Below are 26,894 nucleotides of genomic sequence, written 5' to 3'. Positions count from 1 at the left end.
GTTCTTGAACTGTCTTAGGAAAACCACCGAGCAGTGGCAGCTGGGTATCTTCTTCAAAAAGTACCTTATCCTATGGTTCAAAAGTTAGAGAGGCAGAAATCTTTCGGAAGACCAGCAAAATGATGGGTACCAAATATCACAATTACTTTCAAGGCTTTCTTGCTAAAGTGGGTTTCGCTAGTGGGTTTTATATTGTGCATGTAAACTTACATTAAGAGAACATATAACAAAGCTACTGAAACTAAGATACATTCACTTGCTAGAAGCTCAAGTCCAGGCTCTGCCACTTTGAAGCCATGAGATCCTAAGATAAAACTACTACTCCGAACCTATTCCCTTATTCATAAAAGGAGAACATGTAGGTCTCATGGGCAAAAAGAGACTGAAAGGGAAACAAATAGAAAAACCACAGATAATTCTAAGACAGCACCCACCAATCAACATAAACTGCGCCTTTGAAAAATAACTATTCTCTTAATAAAAGTCCCAATATTAACGAAAAGCCAATCATGTTGTCTCATTACTTTTAGAAACCTAGTTAAGATAAAATAATTAGATAAGTTTCTCTCATTTTCAACTTGTAAAAAAAGAGTTATTTAAATAAACAAAGCAATCAAAGTGACAGATTGAGGTATTACAAAACCAAGAAAACCGTAAAATCTGCCCCCAAAAAGTAGCTCTTTAGTGCCAAGAAATGGGAGTTCCTTTGCCTATATTGGGCTTCCCTGGTGGCTTAGAGGGTAAAGCGTCCGCCTGCAATATGGGAGACCGGGGTTCAATCCCTGAGTCGGGAAGATCCCCTGGAGAAGAAAATGGCAACCCACTCCAGTACTCTTGCCTGGAAAATCCCATGGACGGAGGAGCCTGGGAGGCTGCAGTCCATGGGGTTGCGAAGAGTTGGACACGACTGAGCGACTTCATTTTCTTGCCTATATTAAAGCTAAGAACTCAAATTAAAATTTTAACACATTTCAAGTAGCTATTTCAGACACTTCCTAAGCAGAAAGACAAATGTGAACAGTACTTGGAGATTAGGATATGGTGGGAGGAAGGAACAAGGCGGATCCATGGGCTTGAAGTAAAGTTTTATAGAAGACTCACCAGAGATAAGAAAAATAAATAATAAAGGCAAGCAGGAAAAGAAGTTTAAGCACAAAAAACTGTATCTCTCATGCTTTCAGATACAATTTCCTACAAGTCTTCTTAATAATTTTTCTTCCTTAATGCAGGTAGACTCTTTAACAGTTAAAACTCAAAAGCTGTAGACTTTACCAGTATTTCCCTGAAGGCCATTTCCAGAGGCACCCAACAAAGAGAATGAGAAAGGAAAAGGTCTACTGTCAAACTCAGAATTTGACTCACAAGGCCACCAAGATGGACTTAATTATTACCATTATCAGTTTAAATAAAAAGACAACATTCTTGGGTTAAGAAGTAAACACTTACCAAAGGTTAGTGGATTTATTTCCAAGTCTACTCTACCCGATCCACTGAAAGACTTTTCCTAAATATAATTATTTATTGGAATAAATTAAAAAAAAAAACCTCAGGGTAGTAGAGGTAATAAGATAAGGCAGACAAGAAGCTCTGAGAGCATAAGGTCTTGCTTAAGATTGATAACAAAATTCAAACATGTTTCTACAAACACCTGTAACAATACATACAAATATCTATACCTATATATAAATATATATAAATACTACATACTACACTTAACTACCTTTGAAAAACAGTGAGTTTTGTGTAATGGGGCATGGGCTCAGAAATTTGTACTCCCAAATTGTCACTAATGGCACATGGATTACTTTGAGCTGAAGGAAGTGAGATCTAACATATGCAGAAAGAATTCTTCTCAGACCTTCCCTCATTTGATTAAAAGCAGAAACTTCCAAGAAATGAGGGCTGCCATAATGAGGACTCTCTGGGTGAGTTCTATGGTGATAAATAAGATGGAAAGTTGGCACCAAGATGCAAAAACTTTACTAAAATAACCTATATCTTCTATTGATTTTCCCACATATTTACCTTCCCACGATATATTGCCCCTAAAGTCCAAACTCTTTTGTGTCTAGTCACGTCTCCATAATTTATAACCCTTTTTAATATGGTATATAAGCTCCCAAGTCTCAAAGTGAAAACTACCTCTTTTTGGGTCTTCACTTTTCTGTGATGCCCTTGCTGCTAAGTTGCTTCAGTCGTGTCCGACTCTGTGCAACCCCATAGACAGCAGCCCACCAGGCTCCCCCGTCCCTGGGATTCTCCAGGCAAGAACACTGGAGTGGGTTGCCATTTCCTTCTCCAATGCATGAAAGTGAAAAGTGCAAGTGAAGTTGCTCAGTCGTGCCCGACTCTTAGCGACCCCATGGACTGCAGCCTACCAGGCTCCTCCGTCCATGGGATTTTCCAGGCAAGAGTACTGGAGTGGGATGCCATAGCCTTCCTTATGCAAATTTAAAAAACATATGTATGCCTTTTTTATTAATCTGTCTTTTGTCATTTTGATTTGCAAGCCTCAGTCATAGAGCATAAAGGGATAGAAGAAAAGTTTTTCCTCCCCTACATAAGCTATTAAAAAACCAAGTCTCTAGTGAGGCCATTTTCGGTATTCTATTGAATCTGGTCCTGTTATAAACTGTTTCCTGATAAGTAAATTAGGCTCACTTTGTGGAACAATCCTTTCAGACAACCCAATGCCATAATGCAGCAGGGACCTGAGTCTGGCAGGGTTGGGCTAGAATCCAGGTGCACTCATTTATCTTGGGGGTGAGCTTACTTATCTGTTTGTTTCTGCAGTTTCCTCATCTCTAAAAACATATAGACAGCATATATACCCCCCACCCTTCACTTCATAGCATTTGTGTAAGATTAAGGCTGGGCACATAATTACATTTCTGTATTCATCTTTCCTCTACTTCTTTGTCAATGATTTCTCAGTATAGTCCCTCAACAATCAGTCTGATCTATAATATTTCAGTCTAAAAATCATTAATTTATCTTTTTTTTCCTGCAAATAATCATTTCCTTATGGGCATAACTTTTAGACTAGGAAAAAAATTGTATTACCAAAGTAAAAGTGCAAGTGAAGTTGCTCAGTCATGTCCGACTCTCTGCGACCTGGTGGACTGTAGCCTACCAGGCTCCTCCATCCAAGGAATTCTCCAAGCAAGAATACTGGAGTGGGTTGCCATTTCCTTCTCCAGGGGATCGTCCCAGCCCAGGGATCAAACCCAGGTCTCCTGCATTGCAGGCAGACGCTTTACCCTCTGAGCCATCAGGGCAGCCCAATTCATAGCTAATTTATCTCTGGATTATATACTATTACAGTCACATGCATTTAAACTCATTTTGTAATTCTGAGAAGGAAATTAATGATTTTAGAAGGTTTAAACTAAACCTCTGAGGACTAAAAGAGGGAAGAGGTGGTTCAGCTTATATTGACATGAAACACAGATTCATGACTAAGTTTAAAGGCCAAGATGTAATATACTGTATGATATACCACCTTTTATGGGAAAAGAATGAAAAACTGAATGCATATGCTTACAAATAAATAAGATTTTTCTAGCAAAAAAAGCCAAAAACTTGGTAATAAAGGTTGCCTCTGGGAGGGAGAACTGGATAACTCAAGAAGAGAAATTATGGACATTTGTTTTTCATTATATATCCAGTGCATGTGTTATATATTTTTAAAAACCACTATTTCTGTAAAATAGAAAAATCAGAAGGTACCAAAAAAATTTGAAAGAGTGTATTTTCCCATCAATTAGCCAGTCTCCATTACCTTTTGTCCTCTAACAATTTACAAACTCCCTTTCATCTAAGAAGAAAAAAAGTTTGAAAAATCTTTTTAAAGTGAAAATAGAAGAGTATCATTGTGTAAAGATACACAGTATCTACCTTTCTTCTGGTAATCTTTTTTACCTGAGCTTTTCCTTTTTTTTTTTCATTTATTTTTGGCTATGCACATTTTCATTTATTTTGGTCTTTGCTGCTATGTGAGTCTTTCTCTAGTTGCAGCAAGCAGGGGCTACTCTTTAGTTGTGGTGTGTGGGCTTCTCACTGCAGTGGCTTCTCTTGTTGCAGAGCATACGCTCTAGGGCTCCTGGACTATTCAGCACAGGCTCAACAGTTGTGGCGCACAGGGCTTAGCTGCCCCGCATGTGGGATCTTCCCAGACCAGGGATCGAACCTATGTCTCCTGCATTGGTGGGCAGACTCTTTACCACTGAACTAACAGGGAAGCCCTCCATTTCTTTATTAGATGGGAAACCTACTAGATTAAAAACAAGAAGGTGCTTTAACTGCGAAACTGCTGTTTAACAAGATTTTAACAGGCTGGATATCCTAAATGGAATGGGAGAAATTCTTCCCCCATCAGGATAACGTTGACCTTTGGATCAGATACCCCTCTCTCCCATCTCTTGAGAGGACCTCTACATTCATCATGCTCACCAAGGAATCAAGTACACAAAAGTACCAAATACTGCAGTGAAGGTCTGCAGTGAGATTGGCTCTACCTGTATGTTTTTTTTCTGTACCAGTATTTACTGAACACAAACAGTAAAAGCTGACAAAAGATAGTTGTAGTTCTAAGTTTTAGCTGCTACAAATTTGTTTAGAAAAACTAAGCACTGAATATGAAAGTCTCTAGACAATGTCCAAACATTCATTCCAGCTTCCTACAAATTTCCACCTACAGTTAAAGTAGGATCTGTTTAGCTGTCTTCCTCTTAAAAACTGACTCCTTTGTGCCTCTAACATGTAACTAACCCAAAGTAAATAACCTACCAATGGAGACAGTGGGGAAAACATTAATCTACCAATGGAGACAGTGGGGAAAACAAAAGAATAATCTACTTCATCTATCTTTCCACGGGGAGTCACTGATTGACTCCCAGTTAGGGACAATTCTGTGCTTAACACAGTCACATCCAATGCTGTTTTGTCACATCATCCTACACCTCCAAGCTGGAGGACAACTTGGCAGGAGTACTCAAGGAAACTCAAGCAGCAGTAGATAGAATGCTGAGCTAAATGGCCTTATAATATCCCTTAGATTCTATGACTGAAAAACAAAACCACAACAAAAAAAACTTCAAATATTCTTAAAAGGGAGGAATGAATTCCAAAATATTTTGAACCAAGAGTCAGCAAAGGTTTTCAGTAAAGGGTCAAGTAATAAATATTTTCGGCGTGTGGGCCATACAATCTTAGCAGCAACTACTCAATTCTGCCATTTGAGGCACAAAATCAGCCATGACCAGTAAGCAAATAGACATGGTTGTGTTCCAGTAAAACTTTATTCACAAAAACAGGAAGACAGTTCGTAGGTTATAGTCTGCCCACCCCTGTTATTTCTAAATAAAGATTCTGAATATTTCACATTCAGAAAAATGAACTAAGAAAGGTTATCAATGGGAAACCAGCACAGTCTAAATATTCATTGCCTATGATTCCACTATTACTAGAGTCAATGTACATATCACTAAAATGGACAGTAAATACGCAACTGTTACATCTTTTAAAAAAATCAATAAATGAATGCCAGGCTTCATTTATACAGATATGCCACAAACTAAATGCAAAACAAAGACATGACCGATAGCCTTTTTTAAGATAGACTAAAAATATATTTATTTTTTAAAGGGAAGTCCATTAAGTTGTTCAGGGCTGAAGCCTGGGCAAGACTGTTTTGGAGAAAAGGCTACAAATGAAGAAGAGCACCCAGTCATAGACTCAGAAACCCTAGACCACTACCATGTTGATACAAAAATCAAAATCTTGATACAGTAATCAAAAAATAACACAGAAGGTAAAGAGGTCAAGAGCTAACCCCAACACTGTGGAAGATACAAAGTCTGTTTATATTCTGTGTAGAGCACAGGCTCAACAGTTGTGGCACACGGGCTTTAAGTAATAGGTCTAAAAGTACCTACTCTTTTCTACATAAAAGTATTACATGGCTAAAGGAATGGGATTGGAAGCAGAAAAGAGACTAAGCACAAAGTAAATAGTACCTAAGTATGAAAATTCCCCCAAAAGCTACACTGAGTTACAATGATGACCATGAGGATATCCCATATACATAACTTCTGCTTCTTCCTTATTGTTTTTCCATTTCATTTGCTTTTCCACTAAAAGGGAAATTGAGATTAGGTATCTGTAACTGCTAGGAATAAATATCTTTCTAATCCAGAAGTTCATGAACAGGATTGCGTGGAGGTGGGTATCCAAGAAAACTTAGTTTCATGAAAAATACTTTTCTGAGTTTGTTTATATGTGTGTGTGTTAAAGTGTGCAATCCTATGCTTATATCTCTACATTATTCTAGAGGAAAAAATCCACTGCTTTTATCAGATTCTCAAAAGGGTCAATAAGTCTAACAGTAAAAAAATACTATCAAATTTTAGGTATACTATGTGTGTATGCCAGAGGGAGGAGGACCTAAAACGCAGAGAACAGAGCTTCCTCAAGGTCACTGATTAAAAACCCCATTCACATATAATCTGCAGTGAAAAGTGAAAGTGTTAGTCACTCAGTCATGGCCAACTCTTTGTGACTCCATGGTCTGTCCATGGAATTCTCCAGGCAAGGATACTGGAGTGGGTTGCCATTCCCTTCGCCAGGGATCTTCCTGACCCAGGGATCAAACCTGGGTCTCCTGTATTGCAGGCAGATTCTTTATCATCTGAGCTACCAGGGAGGCTGGAGTAAAAATGTGTAAACGGTTTAAAACATAATTATACCAATCTCTCTCGAAGCCTGTTATGGAGTGAATTGTGTTCCTCCTAAAAAGACATGTTGAAATCCTAATCCCTAGGATTTCGGAATGTGACTTATTTGGAAACAGGGTCGTTGAAGTATAATTAGTTAAGGTAAATGATACAACACTGGAGCAAAATGGGTCTCTAATTCAACATCACTGGTGTCCTTATAAGAGGAGAGGCATTTGAAGACAGAGATACACAGGGAGAACTCCACCTGATAACAAAAGCAAAATTGGAGTTACACATTAGAGCTACAAGCAAAGGAATACCAAAACTGCTGAGAAAAAATTAGTAAGAGGCCAGGAAGGACTCCCTTACAGGTTTCAGACAGACCATGGATTTTGGACTTCTAACCTCCAGAGCTGTTAGACAATAAGTTTCTGTCATTTTAAGCCACCCAATTTGTAGTCCTTTGTTACAGCAACCCTGGGAAACTAACAGAAGGTCAAATATCATAGTAACTAAAATTAAAGTACAGAACAAAAGGCTTTCTAAAGATGATCATGTGTCCTTATGACCTAATAAACACATCACGGGCACTTTCCAATAAACATGACAGTGTCAATTACCAAAATACACTCTATTAAATAGTTAATTAAGAGATGAAATGGTTTTTCTAAATGGGTACAGGCAAGAACAGAAGAAAAAAGTTTTATGTATCAGAGGTAAAAGACCAAAATAAAGTTCAAGATCAGATCCCAGAACAAATCAATGGGATATATCACTGACTGTTCATCTAAATACTGTATACAGATAAATAGTGTATACTGATAAATTTCAGTATACAGTAGCAGATTCAGGGAAAGCAGTGTTCTGATTATCTACTGCTATGTAACAAAATCACACTAAAACTTAATGTCTTAAAACAACAATAATCATTTTTATTTTCTCTCACTGTATCTCAAAGTTAGGAATTTGGGAAGAGCTCTAATAAGCAGTTTTAGCTGAACAGTTCCAGCTCCTGCTGTTAGAGTCATGTAGTCTGTCCACATGAGGCAGTCTGGGATAGCAGGGCAATCCCAGGCTATACAGCTTAAAGACTGCTGAAGACTTCAAAACCAGTATTTTGTTGAGTTGGATAGGGAGCTCACCTTTTCTGACCACACCTTATTGCTCACAAGTGAATCACATGATCACCCAAATTCAAGGGAAGGGGGCATAAAATGCCACCTTAGGATGAAAGAATAATCAAGGGCACACTAAAAGAACATATGAGAAGGAAGACATTGTTACAACTACCTTCAGAAAATACAATCTGCCACAGAAAATATGGTAAAGTGACTCTTGAAATGGTCAAACATTTGAAACTGTCCCACAGGTTAACAAACTGATGACTAAAAGAAATTCTTGAGCTTGTCTTACAGAACAGCAACTAAGGGAACACCTTATTAAAAACCCTTCTGCTTGCAATCTGCTTCCATCAATCAAACTCATCTTAATTATTTCTTCTGACTCTTTAAACACCCCCTACAGATATACCTCTGTTGAATGGGTCCCTACTATATCAGGGGCTTATGCTGCTTTTCAGAAACTTGGAGTCAGCTCTTATCCAGTTTAAGCAGGCTAAGATTTTTGGTTGGAACCACTGACACTAAAACTGGGCCTATGCAAGTGTCCAACAAATGATGTCAGAGGGCTCAAAAATCCACCCTTAGATCATGCTAAGTGCCCCCAGTTTTGAACATGCACCTCAAGAAGCAGCATGTAACTTAGATACACCTGCAAAGAATACTGATTACCTCAGCTTTTCCCTACCAGCATTCACCTTTCCCCATGCCTAATACCACCCTGCTTCCTTATTCCATAAAGACTGCAAACCCCATGCCTTCAGGGAAGCGAATCTGAGACCTGTTCTCCTACCTCCTCACTTGGCTGCTTCCTGAATAAACTCCTTCTCTACTGCAAACCTTTGGGTCTGTTGCAAGCATTTTGGCCTACTGCACACAGGGCAAATGAACCTGGTTTAACAATACATTTAATCCATGTCTGACCTATTTCATAGGAAATACTTAAGCCACCTAAAATGCCTTTAAAAAACATGGCCCATGGATCTCATATTTTAAAGTAGAAATGATTCTTGAACAACACAGGTAAAACTATATGGGTGCAATTATGCACAGATTTTTTTCAATAAATGCATACTACAGTACTGTGTAACACAGTCAGTTGAACCCGAGGATGCAGAACCATAGAGTGCTGTTTCTTAGTCGCTCAATCGTGTCCGACTCTTGGCAACCCCACAAAGACTATAGCCCACCAGGCTCCTCTGTCCATAGGGATTCTCCAGGCAAGAATACTGGAGTGGATTGCCATGACCTCCTCCAGGCAATCTTTCCAACCCAGGGATCAAACGCAAGTCTCCCACACTGCAGGCAGATTCTTTACCATCTGAGCCACCAGGAAAGCAAGCCCATAGATACAGAGGGCCAACTGTAAAATTACACATAGATTTTTTTTTTACATCCATGAGGACTGGCACCCCCGCTGTTGCTCCAGGGTCAACTGATTTTGCCTAACAAATAATCTCATTCACTTAATAAAATTTTCATTTTCCCATATTCACTTAACTGCGAATTTCTAACCAGTAGATTTCTACTTGGAGTTGACATACTTGTAGCCAAAAACAACCCAATTCATTCTAGCTAGACTATTAAGAGGCCTCATATTATAAGTGGGCATATATTTTCTTTTAAAATTTTTGATAGACTCTCATCTAGAGGCAGCGGCAACCCACTCAAGTACTCTTGCCTGGAAAATCCCATGGACGGAGGAGCCTGGTAGGCTGCAATCCATGGGGTCTCGAAGAGTCGGACACGACTGAGCGACTTCACTTTCACTTTTCACTTTCATGCATTGGAGAAGGAAATGGCAACCCACTCCAGTGTTCTTGCCTGGAGAATCCCAGGGACGGGGGAGCCTGGTGGGCTGCCGTCTATGGGGTCGCACAGAGTCGGACACAACTGAAGCGACTTAGCAGCAGCAGCAACATCTTTTTACTATATTTTAATAACTCTAGAATCTTTATTTATATAAAGATTAACTCAAAAAACTTTAAAAAAGTAACCTGAGAGTCTTAAGTCTTTTGCTTAAGACTCAACATAAATGAAAACCTCCTCTGCAAGTGAGCTGTAAACAACAAAAAAAGGGATAAAATCCAAACTCAAAATGTACAAGTTGATAAGAATAGTGGGTTCCTTTTTCCTTTCAAAAATTAAGGCTTACAAAGCATTTTTCCAACAAACAAAAGAACAGCTCTAGCATCTTGGTTTTCAATAAAAGATGCTAGTGTCTAACCCTGTTGTAAGCACCATTGAAGCAAATATAATGGCCACTCTGTTTGCCTACACAGATACTGATGCCAATATTTAACTCTCTATATCCAATTTTCCCCAATGTCTAGGATACTTCTCAGTAAGGAATCTCAGTAGGTTCATCAGTCCTTAGGGCACTACACAACTATTTTGAATACTGACATTGCTGTGTAAGCAGGGCACTTTAGCAAGTTAAAATGGCTCATTATCCTGGAAAATTACACATTAAGAAAAATCAGACTCATAATTCCTTTAAGGGACATAAAAATCAAACACAAAAACATCTTTAAATATCAAGTTTTACTTCATCAGAGAGGAAATGTTAATTCTACAGCATTAAAATTACCAGCTGACAAGAAAACTTAAATTTTTCAGCAACGCCCATTTTCCTTTCTGTCCTTTCTGTCCCATCCTTTCTGTACCCAGTAGGGTAACGTCTCTACCATAAAGCCTATAGAAGAAGGACTGTGCTCTTGTTAACACGTTTGGTCAAAAGCAATTCCACTGCTTGCAAAAACATGCATTCAATTCCATTCTGGGAGAAAACAATTCTTAAAAAATAATCTCCAAAGTCACACATGATTTTTCTTTAGATAAATAATTGTGCTACAGGCTCTCCTTACCTTAATAAAAATATTTTCATATAAAGACATGTAATTTCTATCCTAATACTTTCAAACTCAGAAAAGTGAAATACCGTATACAAAGGTATCCTAATATTTCAAGTGTATTACCAAAGATAAGATTTCTTAAACATCTCTACAAAACAACAGAGAAATCAAAATATCCTATTTTGCTTAAAAATTCATGAAAGTTTCCATCTGATTTCACAATATATCTAAAATTAATATAAAAATATTTCACTCTTTTCCTCTCTGGCTGCTTTAAGATCAGCAACCATCATGAATAAAAACAGTAATTCTCCAGACCAGGAAGTTCATGACCAACCAAAAACAAACTGTCATCAATATCCTTCACCCTGGGAAGGCAAAAGTAGCTAAGATAGAAATTTAGGTAAAACTAGCCAAAATGTTACAAGACCACACCAGATGTCATCTTAGAATCTGGATTCAGAATCCATTTTGGTAGTGGCAAGACAAACGGCTTTGGCAGGTTTTACTATTCCTTAGATTACAGAAAGAAAAATGAACCCAAACACTGACATGCAAGATATGGCCTGTATAAGAAAAAACCTCAAGAAAACAGCAAAAGGAATGAAGAACAGAATGAAGGAAGTCAGGAGGACTGCAAAGGCCAACCTTGGTGCTGGCAAAAAGTGAGCTGGAGACCGGACAACAGAAGGAGTAAAGATTCTGCAGTGACTATGCAAATTTTTCATAAGATGATTAATAAACTAAGAACATTTATGTGAAATAAAAATATATATATACTTCAAATTATTCAGTAAAATTAACTTTAACAGGAAAATGTTCCAGGTATACCCTGATCATTACATGTAGACTACACACAAGTTTATCCAAAGAACTGACTCAGGCAGATTACTAATCATGTGCCCTATGTGGTCTAATTTAAAGCTATCGAAGCCTATTCATGAAGATTAGTAATTTTAAGAACAAGTTGACAGAATCAGATATTTCACTGTTTATAGAAGTAGTCAGATTTTGTTTAAAAGTTTTATTTAGTCTGATTACAATAGCAAACGTCTTTAACGATATAAAAGTGCTTTGAAGCTCCTGCTATATGCTGTATTTCCTGTTTCTCTTTTGTCACTTTCTTATGAATCCTTCTCAATCTGTTCCCAAGACTGAACTTAAAAACAGGCTCTACCCAGCCAAGGCAGCATTTTCCAAATCGTGGCAAATGGGACTGGCAAACTGTACACTTTAGCTCTAACCAGGAGAGTTACAAAATACATTAGCACATCAAAGACCTACAAAATGTCCTGAGATAAAAAAACTCAGTAGACCTCTTTGAAAGCCTACTGCTAAGTCGTTTCAGTCGTGTCCGACTCTGTGCGACCCCATAGACGGCAGCCCACCAGGCTCCCCTGTCCCTGGGATTCTCCCGGCAAGAACACTGGAGTGGGTTGCCATTTCCTTCTCCCTTAAGTACAAGAATACAGTCTCTCAGAAAACCTCCTATAGAGACACAGAACTTCAGATCCAAGGAAAGGAAAATATCTCAGGTCTTCAAAGATTTTCAAAGGGAGGAAAGGAAGCCAGGTTGAAAGAAGAAGGGGGAGGAGGTGGGAGAGGGGGGCAAAAGTGTGGCTTTACAGATGTCTCCTGCCACCTGAAGATACCCAGGCGTTATGGGACTTTACCCTGGGCTCCAGAGAAGGGAGGACTGGAACTCAGCCCTACCAGAAATCAGAACCAGAATTCGAGTTCTCTGCCAAGAAGAGGTGATCAGTCTCCAATCCTCAGCTCAGGCTGAGGCCCTTCGACCAGATTCCTGCATCCAGGACCGGGGGACTAGAAAAATGGGGAAGGATAGGAAGGATGAAGGAGAGGAAAGAGAGAGGGAAGGGGAGAGAGGTCAATAAAGTCTTTTGTTCCTTACCAGTCGGGGCACTCTGGCCAGTTGTCCATGTCAGGAGGAGACCAGGGACAAAAGGGTCCCAGTTGCGGCCACTGGGTCTGGTCCATTGGCAGGCAAGCTGGCCCCCGAGTACCTTGAGTGGTCAGGATGTCAGTCTCAGTGAAGAAGAGTCTCCACCAGGGTCGCCATTTGTTGCAGGGAAGGGAACCCCTTCCAGGGCCCCAAACTGGGCTCTTGTCTAACACTCGGAAATGAATTGTCCGAGGAGACATGTGCTGACAAAGCAAGAGATTTTATTGGGAAAGGCCACCCGGGTGGAGAGCAGTAGGGTAAGAGAAAGCCTGGCCTTTCACAAATTTCCAAACACGGCTAAGTAAGCAAAGTACCTGAGAAGCTCATTGATTACCACATCAGCCTTCTGAGGTAATGACTATACAAACATGAGCCAAACCTCCCACGAACTACAAGTGATTTAAAAAGCATGACCTTCCATTGATCCTCAAGACTACTTCTGAATAAACTATAAAGCCAGTTATTAAGAGTTGCAAAAATAAGTATGTATTAGAATGTACCAAAGACTTCAGTTTGTACACAATTACTAACTCTGGATGCTGCAACTCAAGATGCAGCAAAACTTCTACCAAATACGCACACTCAAAACATGGAATTCTGTAATTTTCAAGAGGAACAATCAATCATCATTAGTGAAACTGTGTTGTCTTTAGCTGGTTATGGTTTTTAATTATAATTATTCTTATTCCTAATTAAAAATTACCATTATTGAACTTCATGCTTCCCTGGTGGCTCAGAGGATAAAGCATCTGCCTGCAATGCAGGAGACTCAGGTTAGATCCCTGGCTTGGGTAGGTCCCCTGGAGAAGGAAATGGCAACCCACTCTAGTATTCTTGCCTGGAGAATCCCATGGACAGAGGAGCCTGGCAGGCTACAGTCCACGGGATCGCAAAGAGTCAGACACGACTGAGTGACTTCACTCACTCAATAAACCTGTGGAATGTGTTACACAATTCCATCATCAGTATTTGAGACCTACCATTTTCTAACTAGTCTAAACTTTTAGATAAGTATTTTTTTTTTTTGTCATTCAATTAGGAACCATCCATATTCCTAACTGCTGAACAAAGTTCCACTCCCCCAAAATGCTTATACCTTGACAATTTAGTTGCTATTACTCCACTAAAAAGAAGGAATTACTGAGCTACAGAATGACCCAGCTAAAGGGCTTGGATTAAAAGAGCTGGACGGTCACTGTTCTAAAAGTCCTCACCTTAGCTATGGGGCCACTAATGTACGGGCAGGTCTTCTCCCTGGTCACCATGTCCACACCAACCAAATACGGCACAAGGACTTGGAATTAGGGCCCTTCGTGGAAGTAATAATAACTTCTCTCATCTTGAATGTCAATGATCCCTCCAGTCTCAAGTTTTGGGTAGAAAGCTTCCAGGAAGGTCTTAAAACAACTTAATCCCATAACGAAGTCTCTTCTCAAAAATATTTCCTGGTCTGGTCTATCTTTAAAACTTTCCAGGTTCTGCTCTCTGATGACTGGGGGGGGGGGTGGGGTGTGGAAAGATGGGGGCGGGGGAGGGGTTGGGGTTCAAGAGGGAGGGGATATGTGTATCATTATGGCTGATTAATGTTGCTGTATGGCAGAAACCAAAACAACATTGGAAAGCAACTATCCTCCAATTTTGGGGGAAAAAAAAAACTTTGCCAGGTTCATATGTACAGCTTGCAACAAAACACTGTCAAGCACAGAAAGATACAGAAAAAAGGAGGGAAGTATTTGATGATTTGGGGGATTCTTATCTTTTTCTAGCTCTGAAAGTGACTTAATGCTTCTAAGAAGCCTACCCTATTAAGCCTTGTAACCACAGATTATTGTGCTAAAGATGGGATTAGAACACATACAACAAAGTAAAAATATCAGAGTTTAACAATTCAGAGAATTCTTGGTCAATTTATCAATTGAGAATCAAAGTCACAATGCTAAAAACTCTAGTGTTAAGATATTTCCTTCTCTAGAAACTGAGATCCAGAATGAAGAGAGTCAAGATAATAAGAGCAACACTGCACCTGACCTTGGCAAGTCAATTAACTGCTCTGATAATCCACAGAATTTACTGAAGAGGAGGCTAAACCACTGACGGATAAATCCTCCTCTTGTTCTCAAAGTCTAGATATTACCATGTATTGGAAGATGCTATTTCCCCGTAATACATTAGATACTCAGAAAATTATTAACTCAAATGGGTCACAAGGGTTATCACTTTAAAGCCATACACCCAATATTTATTGATCTTCAAACAATCTATGCTCTGCTCTGCAGAGTCAAATGTCCCATTTAGCAGCTAACTGATCTGTTCCTATCTCCTAAGGATTCTGCTCATGCTAATACCCATAATTATGATTATATTTGGAGAAGGCAATGGCACCCCACTCCAGTACTCTTGCCTGGAAAGTCCCATGGTCAGAAGAGCCTGGTAGGCTGCAGTCCATGAGGTTGCTAAGAGTCAGACACGACTGAGTGACTTCACTTTCACTTTTCACTTTCATGCATTGGACAAGAAAATGGCAACCCAATGCAGTATTCTTGCCTGGAGAATCCCAGGGACAGGGGAGCCTGGTGGGCTGCTGTCTACAGGGTTGCACAGAGTCGGACACGACTGAAGCGACTTAGCAGCATGATTATATTGGGTTAGCCAAAAAGTTCACTCAGATTTTCCCATAAGGTAGTACAGAAAAACTGGAATGAACTTTTTGGCCAACCCAATATTGTGAGCTACAATTCACAAGTTTTTAAAACCCTATACTTCTCAGAAATGTATTTAGGACCATCCTTCAAACTAGATGCATGATAAACACTTATGATCTCAGGGCTCTACTGAAAATTAATCCTTTGTCAGATCAATACATCTTTCTTTCTTTTTTTTTTTTAATGAAAGGAATTATTATCTTATTTCTTTAATTTTATTTTATTTTTAAACTTTACATAATTGTATTAGTTTTGCCAAACATCAAAATGAATCCACCACAGGTATACATGTGTTCCCCATCCTGAACCCTCCTCCCTCCTCCCTCCCCATACCATCCCTCTGGGTCGTCCCAGTGCACCAGCCCCAAGCATCCAGTATCGTGCATTGAACCTGGACTGGCAACTCGTTTCATACATGATATTTTACATGTTTCAATGCCATTCTCCCAAATCTTCCCACCCTCTCCCTCTCCCACAGAGTCCATAAGACTGTTCTATACATCAGTGTCTCTTTTGCTGTCTCGAACACAGGGTTATTGTTACCATCTTTCTAAATTCCATATATATGTGTTAGTATACTGTATTGGTGTTTTTCTTTCTGGCTTACTTCACTCTGTATAATAGGCTCCAGTTTCATCCACCTCATTAGAACTGATTCAAATGTATTCTTTTTAATGGCTGAGTAATACTCCATTATGTATATGTACCACAGCTTTCTTATCCATTCATCTGCTGATGGACATCTAGGTTGCTTCCATGTCCTGGCTATTATAAACAGTGCTGCGATGAACATTGGGGTACACGTGTCTCTTTCCCTTCTGGTTTCCTCAGTGTGTATGCCCAGCAGTGGGATTGCTGGATCATAAGGCAGGTCTATTTCCAGTTTTTTAAGGAATCTCCACACTGTTCTCCATAGTGGCTGTACTAGTTTGCATTCCCACCAACAGTGTAAGAGGGTTCCCTTTTCTCCACACCCTCTCCAGCATTTATTACTTGTAGACTTTTGGATCGCAGCCATTCTGACTGGTGTGAAATGGTACCTCATAGTGGTTTTGATTTGCATTTCTCTGATAATGAGTGATGTTGAGCATCTTTTCATGTGTTTGTTAGCCATCTGTATGTCTTCTTTGGAGAAATGTCTATTTAGTTCTTTGGCCCATTTTTTGATTGGGTCATTTATTTTTCTGGAGTTGAGCTGTAGGAGTTGCTTATATATTCTCGAGATTAGTTGTTTGTCAGTTGCTTCATTTGCTATTATCTTCTCCCATTCTGAAGGCTGTCTTTTCACCTTGCTAATAGTTTCCTTTGACGTGCAGAAGCTTTTAAGGTTAACTAGGTCCCTTTTGTTTATTTTTGCTTTTATTTCCAATATTCTGGGAGGTGGGTCATAGAGGATCCTGCTGTGATGTATGTCAGAGAGTGTTTTGCCTATGTTCTCCTCTAGGAGTTTTATAGTTTCTGGTCTTACGTTTAGATATTTAATCTAAACGTAATCTCAGCAATGTATTTAGGACCATCCTTCAAACTAGATGCATGATAAACACTTATGATCTCAGGGCTCTACTGAAAATTAATCCTTTGTCAGATCAATACATCTTTCTAAGCCCCTGTGTATCATATCTAGGAGTTTTTTTTAACACCAATGTGAACCTCAAAATACTTTAACAGATCATTTCCTCCACAGACCTGAACTATTTAAGAGCAATAAAAGTCAAAGAAGTTTTTTCCTTTACCTCTGAAAAAGCAGTCTTTATGTATTTATTCATTCTTAAGTCATATTCTACCTCATGTTAATTCAGGATGGACAGCAGCCATTATATAAAGTTCCATATACTTATTCCAAAATCTTTGGTAAAATCATTTCTACATACTCATTAAATTGGCTACAGGTTGTTCTTCCCCAAGAATCCAATTAAGAACGGGTCTTTTAAAAAATCAGGCATTTGCATAATGAAATTTATAATTTCACTCAATAATGAAAAACACTTGTTTGTAAGAGGTCAGGAGCACATAGAAATAAATTTAAGTTGAATTTTACCAGTATGCTTTCTGCCTAAACATTAAAGAATGAATTATTAAACCAGAATCTCTATTATACAGACACTCAAAGATATCTGAATGTGTTTTAAAAGGCTTATCAGCCCCTTGAAATTATATGAAAAACTGTGCATATGTGTATTTTTTCTGAGGAAAAGAGATCACACAAAGCTATGAGGAGATGCTCAAAGGGGTTTATGACCTTTGACTAAAACTCTACATTATGGGAGATATTTTAAAATGTTAATTCTCAGTTAATAGTTCAAAGTTTTTAAGTCAATACTCCAAAATAATAAGATACAGTGGTATGAATTCCTTACATTCAAGAAGGAGTTTTCAAGTGACTGCCATGCCAACATTTTTTGGCAAAAATTCCGTAACAACAAGAATGACCTAGAGGAGATATTTCAAAGTAATCTTAAAACTGTCAAATGGTTAAAATTTACACACAAACATATCACACACCTCACCAATGTCATTTCCATTTAGAATCTCTAATCCAGGCACATGACCTGATGTTACTATATTCTGTTTTATATACGAATAGTCAAGTCTCTCCAACTACTTATCCCTGTCATATAGTAAATTATATCTAATTTCTCTTGCTCAAAACACTGTAACATACAAGTCTCAAATATATTTACATGAAAAATTTTCCACTTCAGTTAGATTAGCATGTCCACTGTTACACTTATCAAGCTGTATGGTAACAACTGGTAAAAAACGATAACAACTGGTAAAAATGTCTAGGACTTGCTTCAAAATTTAAAAGGCAGGGGGGTCGGGGGGAATGAGTGAGGATACAGATAAAAAAGATTGTCCACAAGCTGAAAATTGTTAAAGCTGGTGTTATGTATGTATAAAAATATATACAAAGAAGAAAGCTCTTGAATCTGTCTTTAAGAAGCTCTCTGTTCTACTAGAACAAATAATTTCACAATTTGTATGGAAACACAAAAAACCTTGAATAGCCAAAGCAATCTTGAGAAAGAAGAATGGAACTGGAAGAATCAACCTGCTTGACTTCAGACTATACTACAAAGCTACAGTCATCAAGACAGTATGATACTGGCACAGAGACAGAAGTACAGAACAATGGAAAAAAGCAGAAGGCCCAGAGATAAATCCACGTACCTATGGACACCTTATCTTTGACAAAGGAGGCAACAAAATACAATGGAGAATAGAAAATCTCTTCAACAAGTGGTGCTGGGAAAACTGGTCAACCACCTGTAAAAGAAGAAAACTAGAACACTTTCTAACACCATGGTGGTAGTGGTGGTTTAGTCACTAAGTCTTGTCCAACTCTTGCAATCCCACGGACTGTGCCTGCCAGGCTCCTCTGTCCATGGGATTCTCCAGACAAGAATACTGGAGTAGGTTGCCATTTCCTTCTCCAGGGGATCTTCCTGACACAGGAATAGAACCCAGGTCTCCTGCATTGCAGGCATATGATTTGCCAACTCAAACTGGATTGAAGATCTAAATGTAAGACCAGAAACTATAAAACTCTTAGAGGAAAACATGGGCAGAACACTCTCTGACACAAATCACAGCAAGATCCTCTATGACCCACCTCCCAGAGTAATGGAAATAAAAACAAAAATAAACAAATAGGACCTAAATAAACTTCAAAGCTTTTGCACAAGGAAGGAAACTATAAGCAAGGTGAAAAGGCAGCCTTCAGAATGGGAAAAAATAATAGCAAACAAAACAACTGACAAAGAATTAATCTCAAAAACATACAAGCAACTCTTGCAGCTCAATTCCAGAAAAATAAACAACCCAATCAAAACATGGGCCAAGGAAATAAACAGACATTTCTCCAAAGAAGACATACAAATGGCTAACAAACACATGAAAAGATGCTCAATATCACTCATTATCAGAGAAATGCAAATCAAAACTGCAGTAAGGTACCATCTCACGCTGGTCAGAATGGCTGCCATCAAAAAGTCTACAAACAATAAATGCTGGAGAGGGTATGGAGAAAAGAGAACCCTCTTACACTGTTAGTGGGAACGCAAACTAGTATAGCCACTATGGAGAACAGTGTGGAGATTCCTTAAGAAATTGGAAACAGAACTGCCATGTGACTCAGCAATCCCACTGCGGGGCATACACATGGAAGAAACCAGAATTGAAAAAGACACATGTACCCCAATGTTCACTGCAGCACTGATTACAATAGCTAGGACATGGAAGCAACCTAGGTGTCCATCAGCAGACCAATGAATAAGGAAGCTGTGGTATGTATATACAATGGAATATCCCTCAGCTATTAAAAAAAAAAAAAAGAAAGCGTTTGAGTCAGTTGTAATGAAACTGGAGCCTATTACACAAGTGAAGTAAGTCAGAAAGAAAAACACCAATGCAGTGTATTAACACACATATATGGAATTTAGAAAGACAGTAATGATGACATTATATGCAAGACAGCAAATGAGACACAGATGTAAAGAACAGACTTTGGGACTATGTGGGAGAAGGCAAGGATGGGATGATATGAGAGAACAGCACTAAAACATGTATATTATCATATGTAAAAGAGATGACCAGTGCAAGTTTGATGCATGAAACAGGGCACTCAAAGCTGGTGCTCTGGGATAACCCAGAGGGATTGGGTGGGGAGAGGTAGGAGGAGGTTCAGGATGGGGGGAAACCTGTACACCTGTGGCTGATTCATGTCAATGCATGGCAAAAACCACCACAATAATGTAAAGTAATTAGCCTCCAATTAAATAATTTAAAAAAAAAGAAGCTCTCTGTTCTATCACACAAAGCAGACTTCTTTAAACTTTGTATTTTTATGTTTGCAATTTTCCATAATATAAAGTTTAAAGAAGTCTGCCTTGCCTATTAGAACAGAGAGCTTTTTAAAAACAGATTCAGGAACTTTCTTCTTTGTACATCTGCCCAGTAAAGAGCAAATACTTTTATACACATATTTCATTCTTTATGTGAAAGAGAGCAGTATTACTTCTCAATGAAACCTCAACAACTTGTTGATGATATTTTATTTAAACGATTCTTTTATTAACCCAGATAAAATATATTCTTTCATTCATTAACTACTTACTGTTTACCTACTTTCTCAGATAGTCTGTCTTGAAGAAGATATAAAAAGTAATTCATATTCTCTAATGAACCAAGAATCTGAAAATACCCTCAAGGATCCAGGGGAAAATGGGCAGGGAAGGAATACAATGGATGAAGAGAAAAGTAAAAAGCAACAAATACAGTTGTTTAAGAAAGGGCTTTAAGGCTTTCATATTTTTTAATAAGAAAAAAGGCATACAGTTTCTTCAAGCTAGACAGGTCTTTTAAGTTCCCCTCCTCATTCTGTTCTACAGATGAGGAAGCTAAAGCTCAGAGAGAGGAAGTGTCTTGCCTCAAGTTACACATCAAGTTGCTAACAAAACCAACATTAAAATTCAGATCTGCTGATTCACAGCGCAATGTAAATTTTCTGTATCAAAATTTTTTCTTCTACACTATAATATTCACTACCTGAAGAGAATGACTATTTTATTATTAATATACACTTCAATTCTGTATTATACCATACTAAAAAAAAGGCAATAGACTAAGTAAAGGTGGAAGACTGGGAAGAAAATGCAAAGAAACTGCTAAAACAGTTATACACAAAGACTACATGCACATACCACACTTCCTTAATTCTGAGACATATTTGGCTTTAAGACATAGTATCCATTTCATAAACATTTTTAAAGAAATATAGACACTGTAAAATCTTCATGTCAAAAAATACTAAAATGTGAAACCATATACCTCTAAAGCAATAAAATATAATGTACCCTCTAAGACACAAAAATCACTGTTATTTAAAACCCTGTGTCACAAGACACAAACACACAGAGCAAGAGTCCCATCTTCAAAGGTAAGGAAAAGTTACTCAATACCTAAAGCTATGTGGCATTCTTTTCGGTCGTATGTACTAATAAAGAAGTCCTTCTAGCCATACATCTCATATGCATGAGCTATGGGACCAGGAAAAGCAAAATTTGAATCTCAGCCCTGCTACTTAGCTCTCTGGAATTTGGAAAGTTACCAAATTCTCCGAATCTCATTCTCTTCATAAAATGAGATATCCACCTTAGAGAACTGCACAAGAATTAAATGTGATATTAATAATTTATTTAAGGAGCATAGTACAGTGGCTAGGTGAAATAGTTTCCTCCTACAATTCCTATGCGCCAAATGAAACTGAACTAAAAAGTACATCCCATTCTTGACTTACAAGGTTGGACTAAATCTATACTAGGACAAACATTTCTAATTTGCTTTGGAATGATTATTTGATAAGCAAAGATAATATTGAAATGTATCTCATTTCTTCTTCAAATTGGGAACAGAAAACATGACAAATTCTAAGTGTTTAGGTTAAATTTGTAAAATATGTAAACTCAGCACCTTCATGTAGCTATACTGAACTGACCCATTACAAACCCACTGAAGAGAGGAACTATAAATCCACAAGTGGGAGCAAGGAAGGGCTACATGTAGGTTTAGGGAAGGCCAAAAAGATAGATAAAATGACTCAGTGAGTGATCTGAAAGGTCTGGTTTTTTTAACTTTAAGTTCATTCATTAGACAATGTTCAGAAAAGCCAAGATCATATATCTATGATTCAGAGTGCTTTAGTAACCAGATCCTTCAGATTAGGCAAATGTACAGTTTCAGGTTGTTTCCAATAATAATTCATTTTCAAGATGGAACTGTGCCCACCAAAGTGGCTCATATGCAGTAGACACTGAGACAAGACTATCTTCCTTCCTATCCCAAACATAGATTGCTAAGTCGCTTCAGTCGTGTCCAACTCTTGTGCGACCCCATAGACGGCAGCCCACCAGGCTCCCCCATCCCTGGGATTCTCCAGGCAAGAATACTGGAGTGGGTTGCCATTTCCTTCTCCAATGCATGAAAGAGAAAAGTGAAAGTGAAGTCGCTCAGTGGTGTCCGACTCTTAGCGACCCCATGGACTGCAGCCTACCAGGCTCCTCCGTCCATGGATTTTCCAGGCAAGAGTACCGGAGTGGGGTGTCATTGCCTTCTCCAAACATAGACTAGGCCACCCACATATTCCCTCACTATTAGTTCATTTTAGTTGAACAGTTCCCCCCACTAATTATAAAAATAACAATGCTTGTTTTTATAAACTTGGAAAAATACAAAGAGCACCAGCATTTTTAAATTATCCATCACCTTACCAGCCAATAATTAAATTATTACAAAGGGACATATCAACATCTTTCCTATGAATTTGACCATAATTGTGATCATACCAAACTTTAAATTTGTATAGAGCACTTGCCACTAAACACAATTAACTACCAGCCTGTATCTAAATGTCTTTATTTTGGCTTTCTTGAGATTAAATTCACACTAGTTTTTTCCTTACTCAACTCAATGGTTTCTTCTCAATCTTTGTTCTTCTGAGTCTCTCAGCTACATATTTTGCTACTGATAACTTCCTCTTTAGCATAACTCTATCTTAAGTTTCCCTAAACAGTATATTCCTCAGTGTCTACAAAAGTCTCTCCAACTAATCTTTTTCTATTTCTTCACTGGCTGTCTTCTGTTAACTCCTGACAATCTCTAAAAATGGTCCAGGCCTGACCTTGAATTTGCTCGCCAACTTTGAATCTCCAGCACTTAACACAACGCCCAGCACAAAGTAGGTGTTCAATTCACATTCACTTATTGCCTTTGCCAACCCTGACCTGCCACTTACTAGCTGTATGACTCTGGTTAAATTAAATCTCTCTGAACCTCAGTTATCTCATCTATAAAGTAGGGATAATCAAAGGAAGATAAGGCTTGGAAAATTCAAAATAGCTTCTGGCACATAGTAGTACCCAATAAATTTTGCTATTAATATCAACATAATCTAGCACAGGAATCAAAAATATTTATTATTATATAAGCTTGAACACTAAATCTGTGATCAATCCAACTTAACTTTCACTATAGTCTTCTTACCATAACTATCAAAAAATATTCTTGTACTCATTTCTTTATTACCATCTCCAAGCCATCATTAAGTATTCTAAGTTCTCTCTCTGTAGCCACCATACAAAACCATCATTTATCAATTAGGCTATAACAAGACTTAGTTGATTTCCACACCCTTAAATCTTCAATCAAATCTAATTCCTTAAAACAATTTTTAATTTGTCACTCTTGCCCACAGGTGCTTGTAACATGTCCATACTACTGGCATATCATCCTGTCTTGCAATAACCCACACCCCAACTCCTAGTTCAAAAGATGGCTCAACACTCACCTCTTTCAGGAAACTTTCCCTGATTAATTCCACACCACTCAGATTACTCCTCTGCTCCCAGTCGCCTCAGCACCTCAGCACTTAGGTATTCTGTTATACTAAGAGTAAAATGTTATCACTAAATAGCATTACCAAGAAAGTACTTCCACAAAAGTATTTCTACATCCTAAAGAATGGTCCATTACCTACAATGCTTTGTTGATGTGGTTAATAAAGAAACATACAACAAATGCCCTCTTTGGTTTTCGTCCTTAACACTGTATTATTTTATGTGGGTAAGTGAGTGAGGGAAAGTTGCTGAGTTGTGTCTGACTCTTTGCAACCCCATGAATTATACATACACAGTCCATGGAATTCTCCAGGCCAGAATACTGGAGTGGGTAGCCTTTCCCTTCTCCAGGGGATCTTCCCAACCCAGGGATCAAACCCAGGTCTCCCACATTGCAGGCGGATTCTTTACCAGCTGAGGACAAGGGAAACCGTACGTTGGTAAAGAAGTACTTAATTCTTCATAATCCTTTTGCCCTACGCTCAAGCAGAAATTATACCTTAGTGGTAATCACCTTCTCCTGCTTAAATCCAATAGAAATGCATTAATGGACCATTTCATTTTCTACTACCTTTTCTCTTCTCACACCCCCAAATAAAAATTCGAAAGCTTTAAACAGTAAGGCAGTATCAATGACACCAAGTTAATCTTCCCTCTAAGTGAAAAGAACTTTGAACCTATCTAACCACAAAACTCTTCCCAAGGCTAAACAATTTCCCAACAAGCATGATACACAATCAAATTCTACATCAAAATGCTTGACTCTTATACAGCAACAGGACTACCTGTGTTCATTCTTATTGGGTTACTGTAAGAGATCTTATATTACTTTTATATTACACAGACAGTTGAGATACTCCCTTACATGGCAGAATTTCTTAAGTATCCTCTCATGTTCTCTTTAAACCAACACATTGGATTAAAAGAGTCCTCACTGTCATCCAATCAAAAGCAACCAATAATTGTGCCATTGCTTCCGGGAGGATGAGTTCCTGCTAAGGCAAAACAATGAGAGTTCATCAACAACAATTAGTGTTACAGGGATTGGAGGAGGGTTGGGGAGGAGGACAACCACCCTCAGAGGTGAGAGTTAACAAGACTGAGCGTTTGGCCATTGATGGCAAATAGATGGGGAAACAATGGAAAGAGTGAGAGACTTTATTTTCTCGGGCTCCAAAATCACTGCAGATGGTGACTGCAGCCATGAAATTAAAAGACACTTGCTCCTTGGAAGAAAAGCTATGACCAACCTAGACAGCATATTCAAAAGCAGAGACATTACTTTGCCAACAAAGGTCCCTCTAGTCAAAACTATGGTTTTTCCAGTAGTCATGTATGGATGTGAGAGTTGGACTATAAAGAAGGCTGAGTGCCAAAGAATTGATGCTTTTGAACTGCGGTGTTGGAGAAGACTCTTGAGAGTCCCTTGGACTGTAAGGAGATCCAACCAGTCCATTCTAAAGGACTGGGTGTTCATTGGAAGGACTGATGCTAAAGCTGAAACTCCAATACTCTGGCCACCTCATGTGAAGAGTTGACTCACTGGAAAAGACTCTGATGCTGGGAAGGATTGGGGGCAGGAGGAGAAGGGGACGACAGAGGATGAGATGGCTGGATTGCATCACCGACTCGATGGCCATGAGTTTGAATAAGCTCAGGGAGTTGGTGATGGACAGGAAAGCCTGGCATGCTGCAGTCCATGGGGTCGCAAAGAACGGACACGTCAATAACTGAATGACGAAAAGACTGAACTGAACTGAAGTGAGTAGTGAATGAACCTATTGCCCTGGCTTTTTAACTCCTACCTGACGAAATGGACAGTTATTCTTGCTGACTTACTCATAAAAGATCCACACCCTTCAGCTACCACAGATAAACCTATCTCCTTTGCTGCGTGTATAATTTCTCCTAACTGGCCTCCTGACGCCTTCTAGTCAAACAGCGTGCCCCCACACCTCACCTAAAACCTTCGTCTCTCAGTTTAGTCATCTTCCGGCTTTAGGAAGTGCCTCGTACTCCAGACCCACGTGTCCCAAGCCTCTCCTCCCTTCACTCCCAGTTGATTTCCTCCCAGTTTTTGTCAATGCCGACTTCCGAGAGACCAAACACGCGCCCTGGCTCCGCACCTTCTCCGAGGACTCCTTTTTCTGAGCATCACCCTATTCCCATTACTTTCTTCGTCCCCAGATCCAGAATCCTTCCATCACAGGCCTCCTTTCACTGCCACACTCGAGCACACAAACCTGCTCCTCTGTTAACTATTTTGCCTCACCTTCGCCACCTCTACGCAGCTTCCCCGCCCCAGGCGGCGCCCACAGGCTCCGCGTCTGCAAACCAGGCCCCTCCCTACGGCTCCGCTCTGGGTCCTGGCCCTCCAGAGGGCGGTGGCCCCGCCAAGCCGCGCGGAGACCATCCGGCAGAAGCTTGCACCCCCGGCTCGAAGCAGCAGGGGGTGGGGGTTTGGGTTTGGGGTGGGGGTGGGGGTTGGGGCGGGGGCTGGGCGGGGGCTGGGCGGCGGGTACTGCCCCCGCCTCAACCGGGCCTGCCTCCACAGCTCCCAGAGCCGCGGCCCGGGCCAGGCGAGGAGGGGCCCGCCGCCAGCTTCTCCAGCCTGGGGTTCCCGCCTCTCACCTAGTCGCAGAGGCTCTGGCCTCGCTTTCCTCCCGGCCGTCCAGCGAGGGCTCAGCCGCCGTCGCCGTCGCGCTCTCCTCACTCGCTCTTTCACCGCCCCAGACCGGTGCTGAAGAGCGGACGGGTAGTGGCAAGCCCATTGGCTGTGGCCCGTACTCGCGTCAGCCGGCCCCGACCCGGACCTCGGAATGTGACTGGCTGGCGCGGCGCCTTTTCTCCAAGTCTTGTCCTGATTGGCTCTCCCGCGCCCCTTACCAGAGGACCGCTCACCCTCCTCCGGGGTCTGGCCTCCCACCCCCTCAACCCCGTTTCCATCCGGGCGGGAGGGGGACGCGAAGGGCCAATGGGAGGGCGGAGAGAGGCTCGGGAGGTGGGCTCTGCAGCCGACCAGCCCGCGGGGCAAGTTCAGCCAATGGGCGCACCCCCCACATCCCGGGCTCAGGAGCGCCCCCGCTGGCAGCTAGTGTTCCGGCGGGTCTCGCCCACGGCCACGCCCGGGCTGCCCGTCGCCTGGAA

The 26,894-nt window shown here is 39.9% G+C and overlaps 1 protein-coding gene and 1 pseudogene across 6 annotated transcripts in view; one reads left to right on the top strand and one right to left on the bottom strand.

The window, feature by feature from the left end:
* The window catches only part of FAR1 (fatty acyl-CoA reductase 1), a 78,380-nt gene extending 51,816 nt beyond the window's left edge, over nt 1-26,564 (bottom strand). For 2 of the 6 annotated variants that reach the window (XM_025266687.2, XM_025266688.2), the window contains exon 1: nt 26,379-26,564. In XM_025266687.2, coding sequence (XP_025122472.1) covers nt 26,379-26,518 — 140 coding nt within the window. In that variant the 5' untranslated portion in view covers nt 26,519-26,564. Of the gene's footprint in view, nt 1-23,698; nt 23,797-26,378 lie in introns of all 6 variants that reach the window. The other 4 variants (XM_025266683.3, XM_025266684.3, XM_025266686.3 and 1 more) reach the window with 3 other exon arrangements.
* Nucleotides 8,426-11,358, top strand: LOC102399855 (annotated as a pseudogene).
* Nucleotides 26,565-26,894: the final 330 nt, after the last annotated feature.

This window comes from Bubalus bubalis, chromosome 16 (genome assembly GCF_019923935.1).
Source record: "Bubalus bubalis isolate 160015118507 breed Murrah chromosome 16, NDDB_SH_1, whole genome shotgun sequence".
Classification (NCBI taxonomy): domain Eukaryota; kingdom Metazoa; phylum Chordata; class Mammalia; order Artiodactyla; family Bovidae; genus Bubalus; species Bubalus bubalis.
The sequence above is the reverse complement of the archived record's forward strand: the minus strand, read 5'-3'. Positions and strand labels throughout refer to the sequence as shown.